Genomic DNA, 21,732 nt, shown 5'->3' with positions numbered 1-21,732 from the left:
GAAGGTGAATTACAGATCAATGGATCAGAACATTTCCTCCTGAATATTAGATCAATTATAAACATCCAGCAGTGAAGCATAAATAATGAGAACCTTTATAAATATTATTAGTATCATTCTTCTTCTTCTTCTTCAGTTCCTTCGTCTCTCTGTCAGTCATCTCATCGAGTCTCTACCTGGGAGCCTGACCTCTCAGGTCACATGACCTCTCGGGTCACATGACCCGGGTCAGCTCCAAACCCTCTGAGGTCAAACCAGTAGAAAACCCTGCAGGTCCAGTTAAACCATTAAAACTGGTTAGAATGGTTAATCCAGATCTCCCAGTTTCAACATGGAGACTACCAGAGGTCAGAGGTCACAAGAAGATGACAGCAGGAAACCGAACTGAAGAAGAAGACTGACTGAGGTCAGAGACAGAAACAATAAACAATAATGACACCACCGTCCCGACTGGTTCTGACCCGTCCGGTTCTGTTCTGACCCGTCCGGTTCTGTTCTGACCCGTCCCTCCCATGGACCCGCAGCTCGTCTCACCTTCCTTCTTCAGCGGCATGTTTCCTCTCTGATCCACTCAAATCCTCTTTAGGGATTTTACTGGCTGCCACGCTGCATGCTGGGTAATGGAGTCCTGATGCACAGCTGCTGCCACACAGGCAGAGGCCCCGCCCACCCACTGACATCCAATCAGATTCATTCATCCTGTTCAACAGCCAATCAGAACCAGAACCATCTGCTTCACCTGTTGGTTTATCTGATCAGTTACTGACCTCCATCATCTTCCTCACTGACCTCCATCATCTTCCTCCTCCTGCTGCATCTCCCTCTGGTGGCCAAACACCAGCGGTGCAGTCTGGACTGTTGAAGCCCTGAAGGCTGAAACTTCCTGAGCTGCAGAAGAACTTAGATAATAAAGTTCTGCATAAAGTCAGAGAGAAGATAATCAATAATCAGAGAGATGACATAATAGAGGGTTAAAAGAAGGTCTAGTTAAAGTCTTTTTCATATTGATAATTAACGATGAGAAGGTGAACCTGGAGGATCTTGGGTGTCTCCTCTCTCTCCGTCTTCATGGTCTGACTTCCTGTAGAGATCAGGTCCTGGTCAGTCCCTGAAGCTGTGAGGTACAGACTGACACCTGGTGCTGATGCTGCCACTACCGTTCCTCAGAGAGCAAACAGTTCTCTTCTTGGTGTCTTTTCCCTGCTGGCGCTGCTCCTGCAGCAGCTTGTGGTTAGCGGTTAGCATCAGAGCGTCCGTTAGGAGAGTTTCAGGACTTCATTGTCTGGGTTGGAGATTCAGCTGGTAAACTTTACCAAGTGTCTCTTCCTCTCCTCTCGCCGTCCTTCATCTCTTCTCAGGATCTACGGCAACATGGCGGCTCCATTAACCTGGTCTTCTCTCCTCTGGAAGCATCGTCTCATTTTCCTCATGTTGCATCAGTCCCAGGTGCGGAGATAGGGGGGTGTAGCTGGGGGTGCAGTGGGCCCCCGGCCCGGTCCTACAGGGGCCTGGATGGGAGGCAGAACATGATCCAGGCCTTTATCACGTTGATGAGAGCTGGAGAAGGTGGACCCTCTCCTCTTCAGTACGGTGTATGTAGGATTATATAAACTGATGCCCCAGTAGGTTATATAGCAGCTGCCACAGTCACTGTTGACTCCTGGTGGCTAAAAACTTTACCAGACATAGTGGGTGTAAAATACTGAATAAAATGTTGTGCTACATGATTGGCTGTATATTTACTCTTACATTGAACTTTATGAGACGCAAAATTACAAGAGGATCGTCCTTATTGTCTCCAGGTGCATTCTGGGTAAAGCTTGTCACCAACATCATCATCAGTCACTTGGCAACAGACGGCAAACTAGCTAGAGCATTTCTACGTGCAAGATATAATAACAATAACAACAATAATAATAATGAAACAATAACTGAAATACAGGGCCGGCCCCAGCCTCCATGGGGCCCTAAGCCTCCATGGGGCCCTAAGCCTCCATGGGGCACAAGCCTCCATGGGGCCCAAGCCTCCATGGGGCCCTAAGCCTCCATGGGGCCCAAGCCTCCATGGGGCCCTAAGCCTCCATGGGGCCCTAAGCCTCCATGGGGCACAAGCCTCCATGGGGCCCTAGCCTCCATGGGGCCCAAGCCTCCATGGGGCCCTAAGCCTCCATGGGGCACAAGCCTCCATGGGGCCCTAAGCCTCCATGGGGCCCTAAGCCTCCATGGGGCACAAGCCTCCATGGGGCCCTAAGCCTCCATGGGGCACAAGCCTCCATGGGGCCCAAGCCTCCATGGGGCCCTAAGCCTCCATGGGGCCCAAGCCTCCATGGGGCCCTAAGCCTCCATGGGGCACAAGCCTCCATGGGGCACAAGCCTCCATGGGGCCCTAAGCCTCCATGGGGCCCTAAGCCTCCATGGGGCACAAGCCTCCATGGGGCCCTAAGCCTCCATGGGGCACAAGCCTCCATGGGGCCCTAAGCCTCAATGGGGCCCAAGCCTCCATGGGGCCCTAAGCCTCCATGGGGCCCTAAGCCTCCATGGGGCACAAGCCTCCATGGGGCCCTAAGCCTCCATGGGGCCCTAAGCCTCCATGGGGCACAAGCCTCCATGGGGCCCTGAGCCTCCATGGGGCACAAGCCTCCATGGGGCCCTGAGCCTCCATGGGGCACAAGCCTCCATGGGGCCCTAAGCCTCCATGGGGCCCTAAGCCTCCATGGGGCACAAGCCTCCATGGGGCCCTAGCCTCCATGGGGCCCAAGCCTCCATGGGGCCCTAAGCCTCCATGGGGCACAAGCCTCCATGGGGCCCTAAGCCTCCATGGGGCCCTAAGCCTCCATGGGGCACAAGCCTCCATGGGGCCCTAAGCCTCCATGGGGCACAAGCCTCCATGGGGCCCAAGCCTCCATGGGGCCCTAAGCCTCCATGGGGCCCAAGCCTCCATGGGGCCCTAAGCCTCCATGGGGCACAAGCCTCCATGGGGCACAAGCCTCCATGGGGCCCTAAGCCTCCATGGGGCCCTAAGCCTCCATGGGGCACAAGCCTCCATGGGGCCCTAAGCCTCCATGGGGCACAAGCCTCCATGGGGCCCTAAGCCTCAATGGGGCCCAAGCCTCCATGGGGCCCTAAGCCTCCATGGGGCCCTAAGCCTCCATGGGGCACAAGCCTCCATGGGGCCCTAAGCCTCCATGGGGCCCTAAGCCTCCATGGGGCACAAGCCTCCATGGGGCCCTGAGCCTCCATGGGGCACAAGCCTCCATGGGGCCCTGAGCCTCCATGGGGCACAAGCCTCCATGGGGCCCTAAGCCTCCATGGGGCCCTAAGCCTCCATGGGGCACAAGCCTCCATGGGGCCCTAAGCCTCCATGGGGCACAAGCCTCCATGGGGCCCTGAGCCTCCATGGGGCACAAGCCTCCTTGGGGCCCTGAGCCTCCATGGGGCCCTAAGCCTCCATGGGGCCCTGAGCCTCCATGGGGCCCTGAGCCAGATCAGGTTTTGGGGCCCTCTAGTTCTGTGGACCGGCTGCAGTCAGCAGTCCAATCATCAGGTCATTCACACACCTGCTATAAACTCATTGCATCTCTGGCTGTTTACATTATATACATGTATAATATATTTATTTACATTTATTGGCCAGCTGATTTATCCACCAGTTGATTTCTGGGAGCCGATTTCCTTCATTTTGGGGGATCAGACGGTAGAACATCTCTGATGATAACCAATCAGACGGTAGAACATGTCTGATGATAACCAATCAGAACATGTCTGATGATAACCAATCAGACGGTAGAACATCTCTGATGATAACCAATCAGACGGTAGAACATGTCTGATGATAACCAATCAGACGGTAGAACATGTCTGATGATAACCAATCAGACGGTAGAACATCTCTGATGATAACCAATCAGACGGTAGAACATGTCTGATGATAACCAATCAGACGGTAGAACATCTCTGATGATAACCAATCAGACGGTAGAACATCTCTGATGATAACCAATCAGACGGTAGAACATGTCTGATGATAACCAATCAGACGGTAGAACATGTCTGATGATAACCAATCAGAACATCTCTGATGATAACCAATCAGACGGTAGAACATGTCTGATGATAACCAATCAGACGGTAGAACATGTCTGATGATAACCAATCAGACGGTAGAACATGTCTGATGATAACCAATCAGAACATGTCTGATGATAACCAATCAGACGGTAGAACATCTCTGATGATAACCAATCAGACGGTAGAACATGTCTGATGATAACCAATCAGACAGTAGAACATGTCTGATGATAACCAATCAGACGGTAGAACATGTCTGATGATAACCAATCAGAACATGTCTGATGATAACCAATCAGACGGTAGAACATCTCTGATGATAACCAATCAGACGGTAGAACATGTCTGATGATAACCAATCAGACGGTAGAACATGTCTGATGATAACCAATCAGACGGTAGAACATGTCTGATGATAACCAATCAGACGGTAGAACATGTCTGATGATAACCAATCAGACGGTAGAACATGTCTGATGATAACCAATCAGACGGTAGAACATTTCTGATGATAACCAATCAGACGGTAGAACATGTCTGATGATAACCAATCAGAACATGTCTGATGATAACCAATCAGACGGTAGAACATCTCTGATGATAACCAATCAGATGGTAGAACATCTCTGATGATAACCAATCAGATGGTAGAACAGGAGGACACCTACTCTGCAGGAGGATCTCTGGATGTTTTCCTCTTCCTGCCCCCCAGCAGTCGGTCTGTGAAGCTGGCCTCCAGAGGTTCTGCAGACAGAAGGACCATCAGCTCATCATTCAGAGACTGAAGCTACACCTGAAGCTACCTGTGACCTGTGTTGACCCTGGTTTACAGGAAGTCTACTGCTCAGGGTACCGGTTCTGCTCCCAGCATCCTGGTGGATGGGTCCTTCTCTTCAGAACATGAACCATCAGACCGGTGGGTTTTGCCCTGTTGGCAGCTTGGGTCCGATCTGACTGGTATCTACTGACCTCCAACGCTGAGCGTCACCATTTTCGTCTGTTGGATCTGCTCCCCGCTGTAGACGCAGCATTTATAGAGGCCGTTGTCTTTAGGACGGGGACGCCTCAGGACCAGGCTGAGGTCTCCAGACGCCAGCAGGTCCTTGTCCATCTCTGTGCGGCCATGGTAGCCCAGGATCTGCTTGGGTGAATGAATCTCTCCGTTCCTAAAGGTGATGATCTCGGTCTGTCTGGAGTCAGGCCGGGTCCACTCCACCCTGACGTCCTCGTCCAGAGGAGCAGGGATTTTAAAAGGAAGGGACACCGATGGGTCCCCATCTGTGACCTTCACGATCTCCAACTGGAGACCTGAAGGTCAGAGCAGAAGGTGAGCAGAGAAACCAGATGGTGTCTGGTGAGGAAGAGGAGCTGCCTTCACTGACCTCTGAGTATGAGGACCACCACTTTCTGCCGGAGGATCCTCCCATGCTGATCCCAGACGGAGCCGATATACACACCATTAGTTAGACAGACGTTCCTGATGGTCAGGCTGCAGTTTCCAGTCGTCATCAGGTCTTCATTCATCATGTGGCCTTCATGGGCCCGACCCTGTGCTGGTGAGTCCTGGTCTCTGCAGTATCTGCAGAGCAGCCTGTTCCCTCGGTCCGACAGCCTCCAGTCCACAGCAGAGGCTTCAGCCAGCAGGGGAGGCGGCAACTTAAAGGGAAGGACAGCCGACCTGCTGCCCTCCACCAGAGAAACTGTTAGGTTCCGTGTTTCTGTGTGTTTATTTTTGAGTTTCTCTGTGTTCAGTCCTGTGTTCCTGTGAGTCTCTGTCCTGTCCTCCCCGTTGATTGCTCCCCAGGTGTGTCTACTTACCTGATTACCCTCCTTGTGTATTTAAACCCATCTGTGTCTGTGTTCTTCGTCGGGTCCTTGTCTAAGTTTGTCTACTGCCGTCGTGTCGTAGTTTGTCACTCGCCAGTTGAACTGTAAAGTCCTGGTTTGTGCTTGCTCCCGTCGAGTCTGATTAATCAGTTGCTACCGGTACTTAGCTGTGTGCTAGTCTCTGCCGTGCTGCCTGTATGGACTGTGGAGCTTTATTTTCACCATTAAATTCATCATCATCACCATAACCTGGGGCTCAGCGTTCTCTCCTCACCACTTCAACCCCCACCTCACGACAGAAGGACCCGACCAGAACCGGTGAGGAACGCCAACATCATGGACCCAGCAACCACCGCAACAGCTCAATACCCATTCCTCAAATCTCCGGACATTTACAACCTCGAGTACGAGGAGGACTTCAGTTATCTACGCAACCTGTTTCATTCCGATCCCTTCATGCTGGAGTTAATTCAAGAAATGCATGAAGAATTCCTCGCCAAGCAAGTATTCACCACACCGTTCGCCACCTCCGTCTGCCCGTCTCCAGCCGCCACCTCCGTCTGCCCGTCTCCAGCCGCCACCTCCGTCTGCCCGTCTCCAGCCGCCACCTCCGTCTGCCCGTCTCCAGCCGCCACCTCCGTCTGCCCGTCTCCAGCCGCCACCTCCGTCTGCCCGTCTCCAGCCGCCACCTCCGTCTGCCCGTCTCCGGCCACAACAGTCCCCATGGTGATGGGGTTCCAAGCGGCCAGGCTGGCGCCCGGGCGGCAGGCGGCACGATTAGTGGCGTGGGCCGCTCCAAAGTCCCCCGAGTCTGCTGCCGGAGCGCAGCCGCCCGAGCTCCCCGAGTCTGCTGCCGGAGCGCAGCCGCCCGAGCTCCCCGAGTCTGCTGCCGGAGCGCAGCCGCCCGAGCTCCCCGAGTCTGCTGCCGGAGCGCAGCCGCCCGAGCTCCCCGAGTCTGCTGCCGGAGCGCAGCCTTCCCCCGAGCTCCCCGAGTCTGCTGCCGGAGCGCAGCCTTCCCCCGAGCTCCCCGAGTCTGCTGCCGGAGCGCAGCCTTCCCCCGAGCTCCCCGAGTCTGCTGCCGGAGCGCAGCCTTCCCCCGAGCTCCCCGAGTCTGCTGCCGGAGCGCAGCCTTCCCCCGAGCTCCCCGAGTCTGCTGCCGGAGCGCAGCCTTCCCCCGAGCCAGAGCTCCCCGAGTCTGCTGCCGGAGCGCAGCCTTCCCCCGAGCCAGAGCTCCCCGAGCCTGCTGCCGGAGCGCAGCCTTCCCCCGAGCCAGAGCTCCCCGAGCCTGCTGCCGGAGCGCAGCCTTCCCCCGAGCCAGAGCTCCCCGAGCCTGCTGCCGGAGCGCAGCCTTCCCCCGAGCCAGAGCTCCCCGAGTCTGCTCCGCCCGAGTTTCCTGAGTCTGCTCCGCCCGAGTTTCCTGAGTCTGCTCCGCCCGAGTTTCCTGAGTCTGCTCCGCCCGAGTTTCCTGAGTCTGCTCCGCCCGAGTTTCCTGAGTCTGCTCCGCCCGAGTTTCCTGAGTCTGCTCCCCCCGAGATCCCAGCCGGCCTTCCTGCCGGCCCGCCGGATCCGCCTCCACGTCTCGGCTTTCTGCGCCGGAGACGCCGCCCGCCGGATCCGCCTCTGCGCCGGCGGAAGAGACCGCCGGACCCGGCTCCACGTCTCGGCTTTCTGCGCCGGAGACGCCGCCCGCCGGATCCGCCTCTGCGCCGGCGGAAGAGACCGCCGGACCCGGCTCCACGTCTCTGGTTCCTGCGCCGGCGGAAGAGACCGCCGGACCCGGCTCCACGTCTCTGGTTCCTGCGCCGGCGGAAGAGACCGCCGGACCCGGCTCCACGTCTCTGGTTCCTGCGCCGGCGGAAGAGACCGCCGGACCCGGCTCCACGTCTCTGGTTCCTGCGCCGGCGGAAGAGACCGCCGGACCCGGTTCCACGTCTCTGGTTCCTGCGCCGGCGACGCCCGCCGGACCCACCTCCGGGACTCCGCTTCCTGCGCCGGCGACGCCCGCCGGACCCGCCTCCGGGACTCCGCTTCCTGCGCCGGCGACGCCCGCCGGACCCGTCCCTCCGCCCACCCAGTTGGGTTGTTTTTCTTTGTTGTTTTCTGGACACTTGCCCTCCGGCCATCGCCCCTCCGCCCACCCAGTTGGGTTGTTTTTTTTTGTTGGACTGTTTTTGTGGGCGTCTGGTATCCGCCCTTGAGGGGGGGGTACTGTTAGGTTCCGTGTTTCTGTGTGTTTATTTTTGAGTTTCTCTGTGTTCAGTCCTGTGTTCCTGTGAGTCTCTGTCCTGTCCTCCCCGTTGATTGCTCCCCAGGTGTGTCTACTTACCTGATTACCCTCCTTGTGTATTTAAACCCATCTGTGTCTGTGTTCTTCGTCGGGTCCTTGTCTAAGTTTGTCTATTGTCGTAGTCTGTTCGTCGTAGAAGCACTCGCCAGTAGAACTGTTTAAGTCCTGGCTTGTGTATGTTTCCGTGTGATTCGCCAGTAGAACTGTAAAGTCCTGGTTAGTGTTTGTCTCGTCTAGTCCATTAGTCAGTTGCTACCAGTGCTTAGCTGCGTGCTAGTTGTTCCTGCCGTGCTGCCTGCCTTGGACTGTGTGCTATTTTTCACCATTAAATACATCATCATCACCATAACCTGGGTCTCAGCGTTCTCTCCTCACCACCAACACCCCCACTTCCTGACAGAAACCTTCTCCACCTGGTGGACTGAGAGCAGAACATGGGTTAGACATAAACATCATGCCTTTATGTCTAACAGAGTAACCCTGGTAATGTGTTAACTGACCCTGGTGATGCGTTTACTGACATCCGTGATGCATTTACTGACCCTAGTGATGCATTTACTGACCCGAGTGATGCATTTACTGACCTGAGTGATGCATTTACTGACCTGAGTGATGCGTTCACTGACCTGAGTGATGCATTTACTGACCCTAGTGATGCATTTACTGACCTGAGTGATGCATTTACTGACCTGAGTGATGCGTTCACTGACCCTGGTGATGCATTTACTGACCCGAGTGATGCATTTACTGACCTGAGTGATGCGTTCACTGACCCTGGTGATGCATTTACTGACCCGAGTGATGCATTTACTGACCTGAGTGATGCGTTCACTGACCCTGGTGATGCATTTACTGACCTGAGTGATGTGTTTACTGACCTGAGTGATGTGTTTACTGACCTGAGTGATGTGTTTACTGACCTGAGTGATGTGTTTACTGACCCTAGTGATGCATTTACTGACCTGAGTGATGTGTTTACTGACCTGAGTGATGTGTTTACTGACCCTAGTGATGCATTTACTGACCTGAGTGATGTGTTTACTGACCTGAGTGATGCATTTACTGACCTGAGTGATGTGTTTACTGACCTGAGTGATGTGTTTACTGACCTGAGTGATGTGTTTACTGACCCTAGTGATGCATTTACTGACCTGAGTGATGCGTTCACTGACCCTGGTGATGCGTTCACTGACCCGAGTGATGCGTTCACTGACCCGAGTGATGCGTGCACTGACCCGAGTGATGCATTTGCTGACCCTAGTGATGCGTTCACTGACCCTGGTGATGCGTTAACTGACCCTGGTGATGTGTTAACTGACCTCGGTGTTAACAGTACCAACCGACTTCCGCATTGCCAAGCGGACAGTGCAGACGTAGCAACGGTCTGCTCCGGAAACACCCAGCCTTTTATTTAAATTCATCCCACAAAAACCTAATTTTATGCCACCCACCAAAACAGAAACAGTATTTTGGTTCTTTATCTTCTAGTTATGGCCTGTAAGAGCGCGAAAGGAAGCAAGAAGGAGGACGCTGGCCTGACGCTGGAGGCTTTCAGCGCATTGGGTCAGCAGCACGGTGAGGACCTGAGGTCTTCTGCCAACATGCTGAGCTCCAGGCTGGACCAGGTCCGGCAGACCTGGAGGAACAGAGCGGGTCTCCTCTCTGGAGCCAGCAACAGAGGATCTGGGCCAGCGAGTGGCGGGCCTCAAAGATTCATGTGCGGCTCTTCGTGAAGAAAATGCTGAGCTAAAAGACAAAGTGACTGACTGGAGAGCCGCAGCAGACGCAGACCGTCCGCAGCCTCGGTCTGCCAGAAGACACTGAAACTGGGCGCCCTACTCATTTTCCTCCAACCTTCTGTGAGCTATTTGGGAAAGAGGTGCTGCCGCCCCCACCGCTTCCTGGCAGCTAAACGGGCCGCAGGACGCCCTCCCCGCCCGGTGATCCTCCTGCATCGATACCTGACCAAAGACCTCATCATTCGGGGAGCCAGGAGAGGAAAGCTCCACTACAAAGGCGCGTCTCTGCGTATTGTGGAGGACTGCAGTCCAGACGTCCTGGCCCAACGGGCGGAGTACAAGGACATCATGGCGGGGCTCTACAAGCGGGGCTTGAAGCCAGCTCTTCTCTTCCCAGTCCGTCCAGCGGTTCGGTGGAGGAGGCCCAACAGTTCATCAAGAGGTTTCCAAAACCACAGAGAAACCAATAAAGGAGCAACGTTTTACTGAGGGCTCACTCCAGAAACAGGCAGCAGGTGCTGTAAATACAGCCTGGTGTCATATTACTTTATTTTCAATGGACTTATTCTGGCCATTCGTCTGGCTGGGACTGGACCTTATGAATGGAGGGCAGCTGCTTTAATACCTGTTTGGTTTGACCCAACAGTACCTGGAGCCTCTCCATGCTTTTTGTTGCGGTTGCTTTAAATTTTATTACATTACTATTTTTCTAGAGTGTTTGCAGAGGCCAGTAAAATATGTCTTAAAATGTGTCACTGGGGGGTTTGTACCTATTCCAGGCCAGCAGTGGTTAGTTTGCTCTGTCTCTCTGATTTCCAGGTTGTTAGTTACTGGAAGACTGGATCCCTGGGAATGTTACTTTTGAAGAGCTTGCTGCCACATCATTGTTGTTTTCTGTTTGGCAGCTGTTTATGTTTGGTCACTAAGGTCACTGCTGGTGGTTCTCGCAGGGTACCGTCATTTTTCTTCACCTTTTTGGTTCAATCTCTGCCTGCCATGCTGGCATCTTACCTATCAAAACAAGCTAACGCACAAACTCTGTAACCATGAGTCAGCATTTTAATTTTTTAAGTTGGAACGACAAAGGTATAAACCACCCAGTGAAGAGAAGGAAGGTTTTCTCCCATATTAAACGATTCAATACAGATGCGGCGTTTCTGCAGGAGACTCTCATCAGGAGCTCAGATGGGGGTCGTCTCCTGACATGTGGAAGGGACAATGTTTTCACTCCCATTTTCAGGTTAAGGCATGAGGGGTCTCCATACTGATCAGCCAGAGGACTCGGTTCGAGGCTGAGAATGTGGTGGCTGATGAACATGGCAGGTTTATTATAGTAAGCGGGAAACTCTGGTCGCCCTGGTCAATGTTTACGCTCCCAATGCAGATGAGAACTTTTTTAAACAACTATTTTCTTCCCTGCCTGACCTCAATAAATACTCATTGGTCCTGGGGGGCGAGTTCAACTGTCGGCTGGACCCAGCTTTAGACCGTTCATCCCTCAAAAGGAATGACATAAGCAGATCTGCATCAGTCATCCTTTCTATCTGAGTACGGGCTGCGTGATGTGTGGCGTACTTTAAACCCCGACAAGACGGATACTTCTCACCTGTACACAAAACTTATTCAAGAATCGATTATTTTATTACAGATACTAAATGGCTGCAGCAGATTCGCTCTTGTAACTATCAAAGCATAGTTATTTCAGACCACGCCCCACTCACTTTGTCCCTGTCCCTTCCTCACTTCCCCCTAAGAACTGGACCGTGGCGTCTCAATTCAACCTGCTGTCGGATGACAAGTTTGTAAAGTTTATTCAAGACGAGATACGTTTTTTTTTTTTTGCTACTAACTCTTCCCAGGAGATCTCCAGCCTTGTAGTATGGAATGCTTTTAAGGGCTATATCAGGCCAGATTATTGCCTATTCAGCAAAAATGAAAAAAATAATCCACCTATGAACAGAACAACTTAAACAAATCAAAGAGGTCGATGTGAAATATGCTGTGAATCAGTGTCCTGAACTGTTCAAAAGGCGTGTTGAACTTAAAACTTAACCTGTTGACCTGAACACCTGCTTTTACTTAACAAATCCAAATTTTACGTGCATGGCGAGAAACTTTTAGCAACCATGCTCCAGGGCTCTAGGGCAAGGCAAACTATTTCAAGAATTCGAAAACAAGACGGCAGGACAGTCACAGATCATGGACACATTAATGATGCATTTAGGGACTTTTCTGCAGCTCACAGTCACAAACCAATTCTAACATCATTGATGATTTTCTAGCTAAGCTTCACATTCCTTCAATCTCACCAGAATTTAAGAACAAGTTAGATGAACCCATCTCCCAGACAGAAGTCTCCTACCAATTGCCTCAATGCCATCTGCCAAATGCCCGGGTCCGGATGGTTCCCCTCAGAATTTTTCAGACGATTCCCAGATTTGCTCTGTGTGCAGCTCAGCTCCACCCTTTGATGGTTTTAATCCCTTCCTCAGTCATTTTACGAAGCTCGTATCACTTATTCCAAAGAAGAGCAAAGATCCAGTGGGGTCATACAGACCCATCTCTCTCCTAAATACAGATGTCAGAATTTTATCCAAAATTCTTGCCTGTAGACTTGAAACTGTTTTACCATCGGTTATTTCAAAAGACCAAACAGGTTTCATTAAAGGTCGCCACTCATATTTTAATGTTAGAATGCCAACCCGGTGCCCCAGATTCGGCTGAGTGCGTCGTCTCTTTGGAGGCTGAAAAAGCCTTTGACCGGCTTGAGTTTGACTTTCTTTTTGCGGTTCTTAGTAGATTTGGCTTTGGAGGAAACTTCATTTCATGGATTAAATTATTATACCAGCAACCATCTGCCACGGTTCGTACCAATTTTCAGACCTCAAAACCATTTAAACTACAAAGAGGCATCCGTCAGGGCTGTCCTCTTGGCCCCCTGCTGTTGGATCTGGCCGTAGAGCCATCGCATTAAGACCAGTAAAAAGATATCCGGCATTTGGAGGAATGACATGGAACATAAAGTGTCGCTTTATGCAGATGACCTTTTACTCTTTATTTCCAAACCATCAGCCTCACTGCCTTTTGCTCTCGACATATTTAGCCAATTCAGTCAGATTTCTGGGTATGAGTTGAACCTTACCAAAAGTGAGCTTTTCCCCATAGGCAATAAAGCTAATTTGTCAGATTTTGCTCATTTTTTAGAAATTTGCAAGCCAGAAACTTTCTTCAGTCTCACCTCTCAGGCTCAGTTTCTCTGCCATTCACTGTTAGAAACCATCCTGTTATTGGACCCGACTCGTAAAGGGTCCAATCATTCATTTATGATAAAATGAAAGAGACGTCCTCACCTAAACTTAAAACTTCCTGGGAAGAGGACTTGAATATGGCTATACTGGATGAGACGTGGGCCTCTACACTCAACCTGGTGAATACACCATCTCTGTGTGACGCCATCGTCTCATTCAGTTCAAACTGGTACAGAGTCCATCTCTCCAAAAGCAAACTGTCGTTTCTATCCAGAAATCACCCCATACTGGTCCTGCCCCGCTCTGGGTCGGTTCTGGACAGATGTCTTCCATACGATGTCCAGGCTGACCGGAGTAACACCTGGGCCTCTCTTGGCTCTTGTTGGCTTCAGTGGTGAGGGTTTGCCTCTACCAGCCTTTAAATTCAGGCACTGGCATTTTGTTCGCTGTTAGCGAAGCGCACAGCTCTGACCAGGTGAAGGTGCTGCTCCTCCGACTCACAGTGGTTATGTGACCTGATGTCGTGTTTGAAACTGGAAAGAATTAGATGCTCTCTTCAACACTCAACCAGTAAATTTGAAAAAACATGGGCCCTTTCTTGACTCATTTCAAAACATACAATAAGGCTCCAGATTAATGAAGTTAATTCACTTTATCACGATCCACTTCTGTCAGGGACAGGAATGTAGTGGTGGATCTACTGGGTAGTGACCTGGGTGGGCTAAAGGGGGTTCATTTGTAGGGATTAATTTTCTGTGTATCTAGTGGATCAGTACCTCTCTGTATTTAAAAACTGTATGCATAAAAGGAAAGATCTCAATAAAAAGACGGTGATTAAAAACAGAACCCACCTTTGACAGTGAGCATTAGGACTTTCTGTTTCTGAATCTTCCCGTCTTCGTCGCTGTAGACGGTGCAGATGAAGACGCCGCTGTCTCCCAGTCGGGGGCAGTTCAGGGTCAGGGTGAGGTCTCCGGTCCTCAGAGCATCAGGATTCATCTCGGTCCGGTTCAGATACTCCTGGTTCTGTCTGCCTGACTGGTTCTGACCACTCTGGTACTCGTGGACTGAGCCGTGTTTGTCAGTGCGGCTCCACACCACTGTGCTGCCTGCAGGCAGGTCAGCTGCAGTTTTAAAAGGCAGAAGGACAAACGCTGCTCTGTCTGCGACCTCCACCTCCTCCATCAGGCTCTCTGTCAGGAGGAGAACCAGAACAGAACCAGAACAGAACCATTTCAAACCGAAAACCAGAGGAGCCCTGCTGGTTCTGAACCCTCACCACTGCTAATAAAAAGCTAGCTGTGCTAACCTAAAGCGCTAATCAAAAACTGCTAATGCTAAAGTGCTACAACATTTGGAGGAACCTCAGTTCAGCTGCTGGTATTCACGATTTTCTTCTGTCAGTCACGACCCAAAGCTGGTGACCATAGATAAGGGTAGGTCATAGGTCATAGGTCAACCGGTAAACTGAGAGCTTTTGGCTCAGCTCTCTCTTCACCAGGACAGATCGGTGCAGCGGCTGCTTCTCTGCAGATGCTGCACCGATCCGCCTGTCCATCTCCTGCTCCATTTCTCCTTCATTCATGAACCAGAGATCTTTAAACTCCTCCACTGGGGCAGGACACCCCCCCCCAACCTGGGGAAGGCCCTCCACCCTTTTCCGGCTCAAGACCCTCGGATCTGAAGGCACTGATCCTCATCGCTCCACACTCGGCTGCGACCCGCTGCAGTAAAGCTGCAGATCCCGACCTGATGAAGCCAACAGGACGTCAGCATCCACAAAAAGCAGAGACTGGATCCTAAGGCCACCAGATCGGATCCTCTCAGCCTGAACCTTAGACTCGGCTGTCTGGTCGACCCTCTTCCTCAGACCAGACCAGGGAGGCCTGTGGTCTGAACCAGTAGGGAAACTGTCTGTGGTGAGGGAGGGTAGAGGGGGAGGAGCCTGGGGGGGGCGTGTCCTGTCCTCCCCAATACTGCAGACAGGCCCATTCCTCCCACCCAATAATTTCACTGCAGTTGCAAAACATTTTGAAATCTTTCACCTGCATGCTTTTATTTTGAAGGCAGAGCACAGCACTAATGACCTGGAACTTTATTCATCTTCATTTCTTCCATCTGCCTCGGACATTTACAGTCCGACTAATGACTGTTGGTGTTATGATTTTAGATTTCATCTCCCTGCAGAGCCGTTCATCAAAATGAGCTAATTGTGTTTCATATTGTTCCTCAGTAAATCAGGACCTTCAGCCGATTAGATTAAATGTTTACCAGCCAGCAGTCGGGACTCGCTGTAGCTAGTAGGCGACTGTGGCTCTGTGGGTAGAGTAGTCGTCTTGTAATCAGAAGGTTGTAGGTTCGATTCCTCCAGCCTCATGGTGATGTGGCCCTGGGCACTTAACCCCAAACTGCCCACCGATCTGCATATCGGTGTATAAATGTGACTGGGTAAATGTGACTCTAGTGTAAAGCACTGAGTGGTCAAAATGACTGGAAAAGCGCTGTATAAGTTCAGTCCATGTCTCTGTATTACTAATAGAAACTGTATCTTTGTGCCTCCAGCTTTTTATGTATTTTTTGGGAACGTTGGTGTTTCAGATAGTTTCGGTTTGTTCTATATGTGTTAAGAGGAGCTGAGCTCCATGAAGCCGTTCAGAAGCTGCAAGTATTTCGCCCACCAACCGATAACGTCCTCAGTCCGGATCGGCAGCCCCCTCTCCACACGGTGCTGTTCCTCCCCTGAGAGGCTGGATGGTGGATCAGAATCGCCTCAAAGCTGAACAGAAATCTTTCTCCACAGCCTCTCCAAACTCGTCACACATCTGAGTTTTTACCTCAGCAACCACCCAATGCTGTACCGACTGGCTGCTTCTGGGGTCCCACATGCATCTCTTATCATGTGTCCACTAGCAGGTTCAAGCGTTGCCACCACAACAGGCCCAGATCGGCCACAGCTCCGGTAAACCTCAACAATGGAGGAATGGAACATGGCCGACTCTGACTCAGTAGCTCACCTCACCAGAACGTGTTTGAAACTCTCCTGGAGGTGGGAGTTGAAGCTTCGTCTGATGGGAAACTGCCAGAGAGTCAGCAGACCCTCACTACCCGTTTGGGCCTGCCAGGTCTGACCGGCTTCCTCCCCCACCACCGGAGCCAACTCACCACCAGGTAGTGGTCAGTGGACAGCTCCGCACCTCTCTTCACCCGAGTGTCCAAGACATACGGCCGCAGATCCGATGAAACGATGACAAAGTCGATCATCGAACTGCGGCCTAGGGTGTCCTGGTGCCGAGTGCACATATGGACACCCTTATGCTTGAACATGGTGTTCGTGATGGACAATCTGTGACGAGCACAGAAGTCCAACAACAGAACAAACAACAGTTCAGTCACCCATAGGTGGAGGGAGGCTACCCTCTCGTTCACCGGGGTAAACCCCAATGTACAGGCGCCAAGATGGGGGGCAACAAGTATGCCCACTCCTGCCTGGTGCCTCTCACCCTGGGCAACTCCAGAGTGGAGGTACGTCCAGCCCCTCTCAAGGAGACTGGTTCCAGAACCAGAGCCATGCGTCGAGGTGAGGCTGACTATTTCTAGTCGAAACCTCTCAGCCTCACACACTAGCTCCGGTTCCTTCCCCACCAGAGAGGTGACGTTCCTGAGAGGGAGCTTCTTCAGCCGAGGATCAGGCCGCCAGGGTCCCCTCCATCGGCCGCCGCCCATCCCTCACTGCACCCGGCCCAAGTGAAGGGTGACCCATGTTTCCTGTTCGGGCTGAAGACGCCTGAGCCACAAGGCACTCGCCTGTGTGCGCCACCTACAGGCGCAGTTCCAGAGGGGTCCCCCGGTGATCGGTGTCCAACTGAGGGGATGCAGTTTCTGTTACTCCTCAAAAGGTCTCTAGGCTGCTCTTTGTCTGACCTGTCACCTTGGACCTGTTTCCCATGAATGACCCTCCAAGGGGATGTTTCATGATGAAAACAGGTTTGAGGTCCCACATATGAATATATCTTTATGGAGTTTAAGAATTAAACACATTCTACGTATCAGGTAAACGGTGGAAATGTATACTAATGCTGAAATGTGATGTCAGACTGACCTTTGACCCTGAGAGTCACAGCCTTCTGCAGCAGCTTTTCTCCTCCTCTGAAGACCACGCAGTCGTAGACCCCAGAGTCGGTCAGCTGGGGCGTCCTGAGGGTCAGGCTGAGGTCTCCGGTCTGCTGCAGGTCTGCTTTCATCTTGGTCCGGCCGTGGTAGACGTCCTCCTGTTGCTCAGTCTGGCCGTTCTCAAACACGTGGATCATGATGTTCCTCTGGTCCGAACGGCTCCACTCCACTCTGACATTGTGGAGACGTTTCTGAGTTTTAACCGGCAGCAGGACAGACTTCAGCCCCTCTCTGATCTCCACCGTCTCAGATGGAAGCACTGAGAAGAAACGAGAACATGGCAGAGAGCCTAAACGCAGAGACCCGCAGATCCAGAACCGGTGGAGAACCTCAGGTTGGACTGGGTACTTCTGCAGGGTTCTGCAGCCTTTATGCTGGTTTAGTGACCAACATACCTGCTGTGAGCTTCTTCTTTAATCTGTAGTACAAAACAGCAGCAACAATCACCAGAACGACCAGAACCACCGGAACCACCAGAACCCAGAGCCAGACTGGAGCAGGAGCCTCTGCAGACATCATGAACACAGAGCGGCTCTGAACGCCTCCCAACATGTGCAGAGCATCCAGAGAACCTGCAGCACTGACCTTTGACCTGCAGCTCCACGGCCTCCTGGTGCAGTTCTTCTCCAAGCCTGCGGACCGTGCAGGTGAAGGTCCCGCTGTCGGTGAAGGTGGGTTTCCTCAGGGTCAGACTGAGGTCTCCGGTCTGCAGAGCGTCCTCCATCATGGCCGTCCGGCCTCTATAGCGCTGGTTCTGGTCCTTCAGGTAATCGCCGTCCGGCTGGCGAACATGGACCGTAGGGATCCGCAAATCATCTTGGTCCCAAACGGCTGTAGAACCATCAGACTCAGAACGTTTTACCCAACAGGGCAGCTGGACAGACTCCGCCCCCTCAAACACCTCCACCTGGAGCCCCGAGGCATGCTGGGAAACTGAGGACAGAGACGAGAAAGTATCTGAGGAGAGCTGATGGAGCTGAGGTTATAAGACACGTAGCAGGAGGAACTCCTCCATCCCAGGAACGGATCTGCTCATCCTGGTTCTGGTTCCTGACTCAGCCAGAGGGATGCAGAACCAAACGGGGACAAGCAGCATCAGCTTCTAGATTATTTATCCCCGACTCCAACGTCTCTCTGCCAGGATTCCTGACTGTCCAAGCAGGCGGAGATTTAAAGAGCAGCAGGAAAAGGAAGGAGGTTCATCAGCAGAGATTATGAACAGCAGACGGTTCATCGGGACATTGAGAAGCTTCGGCTCTGCAGACATGAACTGTTGGCAGGAAGTTTCTGACCATATAATTTACTGAGAGAGTTCACCAGAGTTACAATGGCAGCTGTTTACATTTCCCCCTCAGATCTGTTGTTGGTAGGATCCATAGAGCAGAACCAGAGAATCGGTCCTTTGATTAATCAAGTCCAGTTTAATAGCTTAGCACATTTGAGCAACAAGGCAGTTCAAAATGTTTTACATCATAACAATATAATACATTATGAAACAAGCAATAAACTTTACATTAAAGAGCCATCATCTAATATACTGATCAATGTTTCATTGATTATTCATAAATTCAGGTCCAACCAGCTGGGATTTAGTCTGGAACTCGGAGATTCAGGTTTCTAGAAGGGCAGAACCAGGTGGTGTAGAACCAGGTGGTGTAGAACTAGGTGGTGTAGAACCGGGTTGTGTAGAACTAGGTGGTGTAGAACCGGGTTGTGTAGAACTAGGTGGTGTAGAACCAGGTGGTGTAGAACTAGGTGGTGTAGAACCAGGTTGTGTAGAACTAGGTGGTGTAGAACCGGGTTGTGTAGAACTAGGTGGTGTAGAACTAGGTGGTGTAGAACCAGGTGGTGTAGAACTAGGTGGTGTAGAACCGGGTTGTGTAGAACCAGGTGGTGTAGAACCAGGTGGTGTAGAACCAGGTGGTGTAGAACTAGGTGGTGTAGAACCGGGTTGTGTAGAACTAGGTGGTGTAGAACCGGGTTGTGTAGAACTAGGTGGTGTAGAACTAGGTGGTGTAGAACCAGGTGGTGTAGAACCAGGTGGTGTAGAACTAGGTGGTGTAGAACCAGGTGGTGTAGAACCAGGTGGTGTAGAACTAGGTGGTGTAGAACCAGGTGGTGTAGAACCAGGTGGTGTAGAACTAGGTGGTGTAGAACCGGGTTGTGTAGAACTAGGTGGTGTAGAACCAGGTGGTGTAGAACTAGGTGGTGTAGAACCAGGTGGTGTAGAACTAGGTGGTGTAGAACCGGGTTGTGTAGAACTAGGTGGTGTAGAACCGGGTTGTGTAGAACTAGGTGGTGTAGAACCAGGTGGTGTAGAACTAGGTGGTGTAGAACCAGGTGGTGTAGAACTAGGTGGTGTAGAACCGGGTTGTGTAGAACTAGGTGGTGTAGAACCAGGTGGTGTAGAACTAGGTGGTGTAGAACCGGGTTGTGTAGAACTAGGTGGTGTAGAACCAGGTGGTGTAGAACTAGGTGGTGTAGAACCGGGTTGTGTAGAACTAGGTGGTGTAGAACCAGGTGGTGTAGAACCAGGTGGTGTAGAACCAGGTGGTGTAGAACTAGGTGGTGTAGAACCGGGTTGTGTAGAACTAGGTGGTGTAGAACCGGGTTGTGTAGAACTAGGTGGTGTAGAACCGGGTTGTGTAGAACTAGGTGGTGTAGAACCGGGTTGTGTAGAACTAGGTGGTGTAGAACTAGGTGGTGTAGAACCAGGTGGTGTAGAACCAGGTGGTGTAGAACTAGGTGGTGTAGAACCGGGTTGTGTAGAACTAGGTGGTGTAGAACCAGGTGGTGTAGAACCAGGTGGTGTAGAACCGGGTTGTGTAGAACTAGGTGGTGTAGAACCAGGTGGTGTAGAACTAGGTGGTGTAGAACCAGGTGGTGTAGAACTAGGTGGTGTAGAACCGGGTTGTGTAGAACTAGGTGGTGTAGAACCAGGTGGTGTAGAACTAGGTGGTGTAGAACCGGGTTGTGTAGAACTAGGTGGTGTAGAACCGGGTTGTGTAGAACTAGGTGGTGTAGAACCAGGTGGTGTAGAACTAGGTGGTGTAGAACTAGGTGGTGTAGAACCGGGTTGTGTAGAACTAGGTGGTGTAGAACTAGGTGGTGTAGAACTAGGTGGTGTAGAACCAGGTGGTGTAGAACCAGGTGGTGTAGAACCGGGTTGTGTAGAACTAGGTGGTGTAGAACCAGGTGGTGTAGAACTAGGTGGTGTAGAACCGGGTTGTGTAGAACTAGGTGGTGTAGAACCAGGTGGTGTAGAACTAGGTGGTGTAGAACTAGGTGGTGTAGAACCGGGTTGTGTAGAACTAGGTGGTGTAGAACCAGGTGGTGTAGAACTAGGTGGTGTAGAACCAGGTGGTGTAGAACCAGGTGGTGTAGAACCGGGTTGTGTAGAACTAGGTGGTGTAGAACCGGGTTGTGTAGAACTAGATGGTGTAGAACCAGGTGGTGTAGAACCAGGTGGTGTAGAACCGGGTTGTGTAGAACCAGGTGGTGTAGAACTAGCTGCTGCTGGAATAATTAATAACTCCTCTGGTCGTTTCTCATCGTTAATCCAGGCTGTAATCTGTCCCGATTAACATCATTATCATGCAGACATTTCTAAATGTTCTGCTCTTCATCTGCACTGGATTAATCCTGAAATTAATCCCAGTTTTATGAGCTTTATTTTGGAATTCTCTCTCATTAATATTTACAGTCAAGTGATCAGATTTATTCATTTGTACAGAAACAATTCTTACTAAATATTTATATGATCAACCTGCTGATTTTAGATTTCCAGATTTATTTCACTCAGAAACGCAGGAAACCATCGGAGCTTTTATTTTGAAAGTTCTGACATATGACCCAAACTTTTCCAGAACCTGAGATTCGTTAAGTTTTAAACTTCCAGCTTCTGGGCTCCCCGGTACTGGACTGATTACCGGTCCGCTCCTGGTTCCGAGTGTGTTGGGTTCATACCGAGCAGGAAGTCACTTACCAAGCAGAACCAGAACCGGAACCAGGACCGGGAGCAGAACCACCAGCTGCTGCTGCAGGAACATCTCAGAGCTTCTGATCGTTCAGAACCAGAATCCAGCCTGCAGGTCCAGATCGGAGTTCGGGAGATTTTGAGTTTTTCCTTTCGGTTTCCAACTCAGCAGTGACGTCACAGACCGCTTTCCCAGGAATCCCGGACTTCCGGTTTAACATCTGAAAACTGTCCAGGCTGAACCCGATTTAATGCTTTATTTGCCACTGGTTCCTGATATTTATATTCAGAGTGATGCGCAAAGCAGAAGCATTAAAAAATATATTAGTTTTCACTGAATTTGTTAAAAGTCCGTCTGTTTAACACTACGTTACCCATGATGCATCTGTTTGTAGATTCAATGTCATGTAAAGTCAT

General features: G+C 51.5%; 1 protein-coding gene across 1 annotated transcript; it reads right to left on the bottom strand.

The window, feature by feature from the left end:
• Positions 1-4,637: 4,637 nt before the first annotated feature.
• Positions 4,638-21,394, bottom strand: LOC106933612 (uncharacterized). The gene is made up of 9 exons (XM_088015595.1): positions 21,325-21,394; positions 17,925-18,272; positions 17,735-17,845; positions 17,269-17,598; positions 14,021-14,362; positions 8,587-8,603; positions 5,451-5,769; positions 5,038-5,376; positions 4,638-4,812 (listed from the first exon to the last, which is right to left on the bottom strand). The coding sequence occupies exons 1-9, from the start codon at positions 21,386-21,388 to the stop codon at positions 4,733-4,735; spliced, it is 1,950 nt and encodes a 649-aa protein (XP_087871721.1). The 5' UTR covers positions 21,389-21,394; the 3' UTR covers positions 4,638-4,732.
• Positions 21,395-21,732: the final 338 nt, after the last annotated feature.

Source organism: Poecilia mexicana, unplaced genomic scaffold, assembly GCF_051168715.1.
Source record: "Poecilia mexicana isolate PSO_F unplaced genomic scaffold, ASM5116871v1 scaffold_18, whole genome shotgun sequence".
Classification (NCBI taxonomy): domain Eukaryota; kingdom Metazoa; phylum Chordata; class Actinopteri; order Cyprinodontiformes; family Poeciliidae; genus Poecilia; species Poecilia mexicana.
This window is presented reverse-complemented; position numbering and strand designations above follow the sequence as displayed.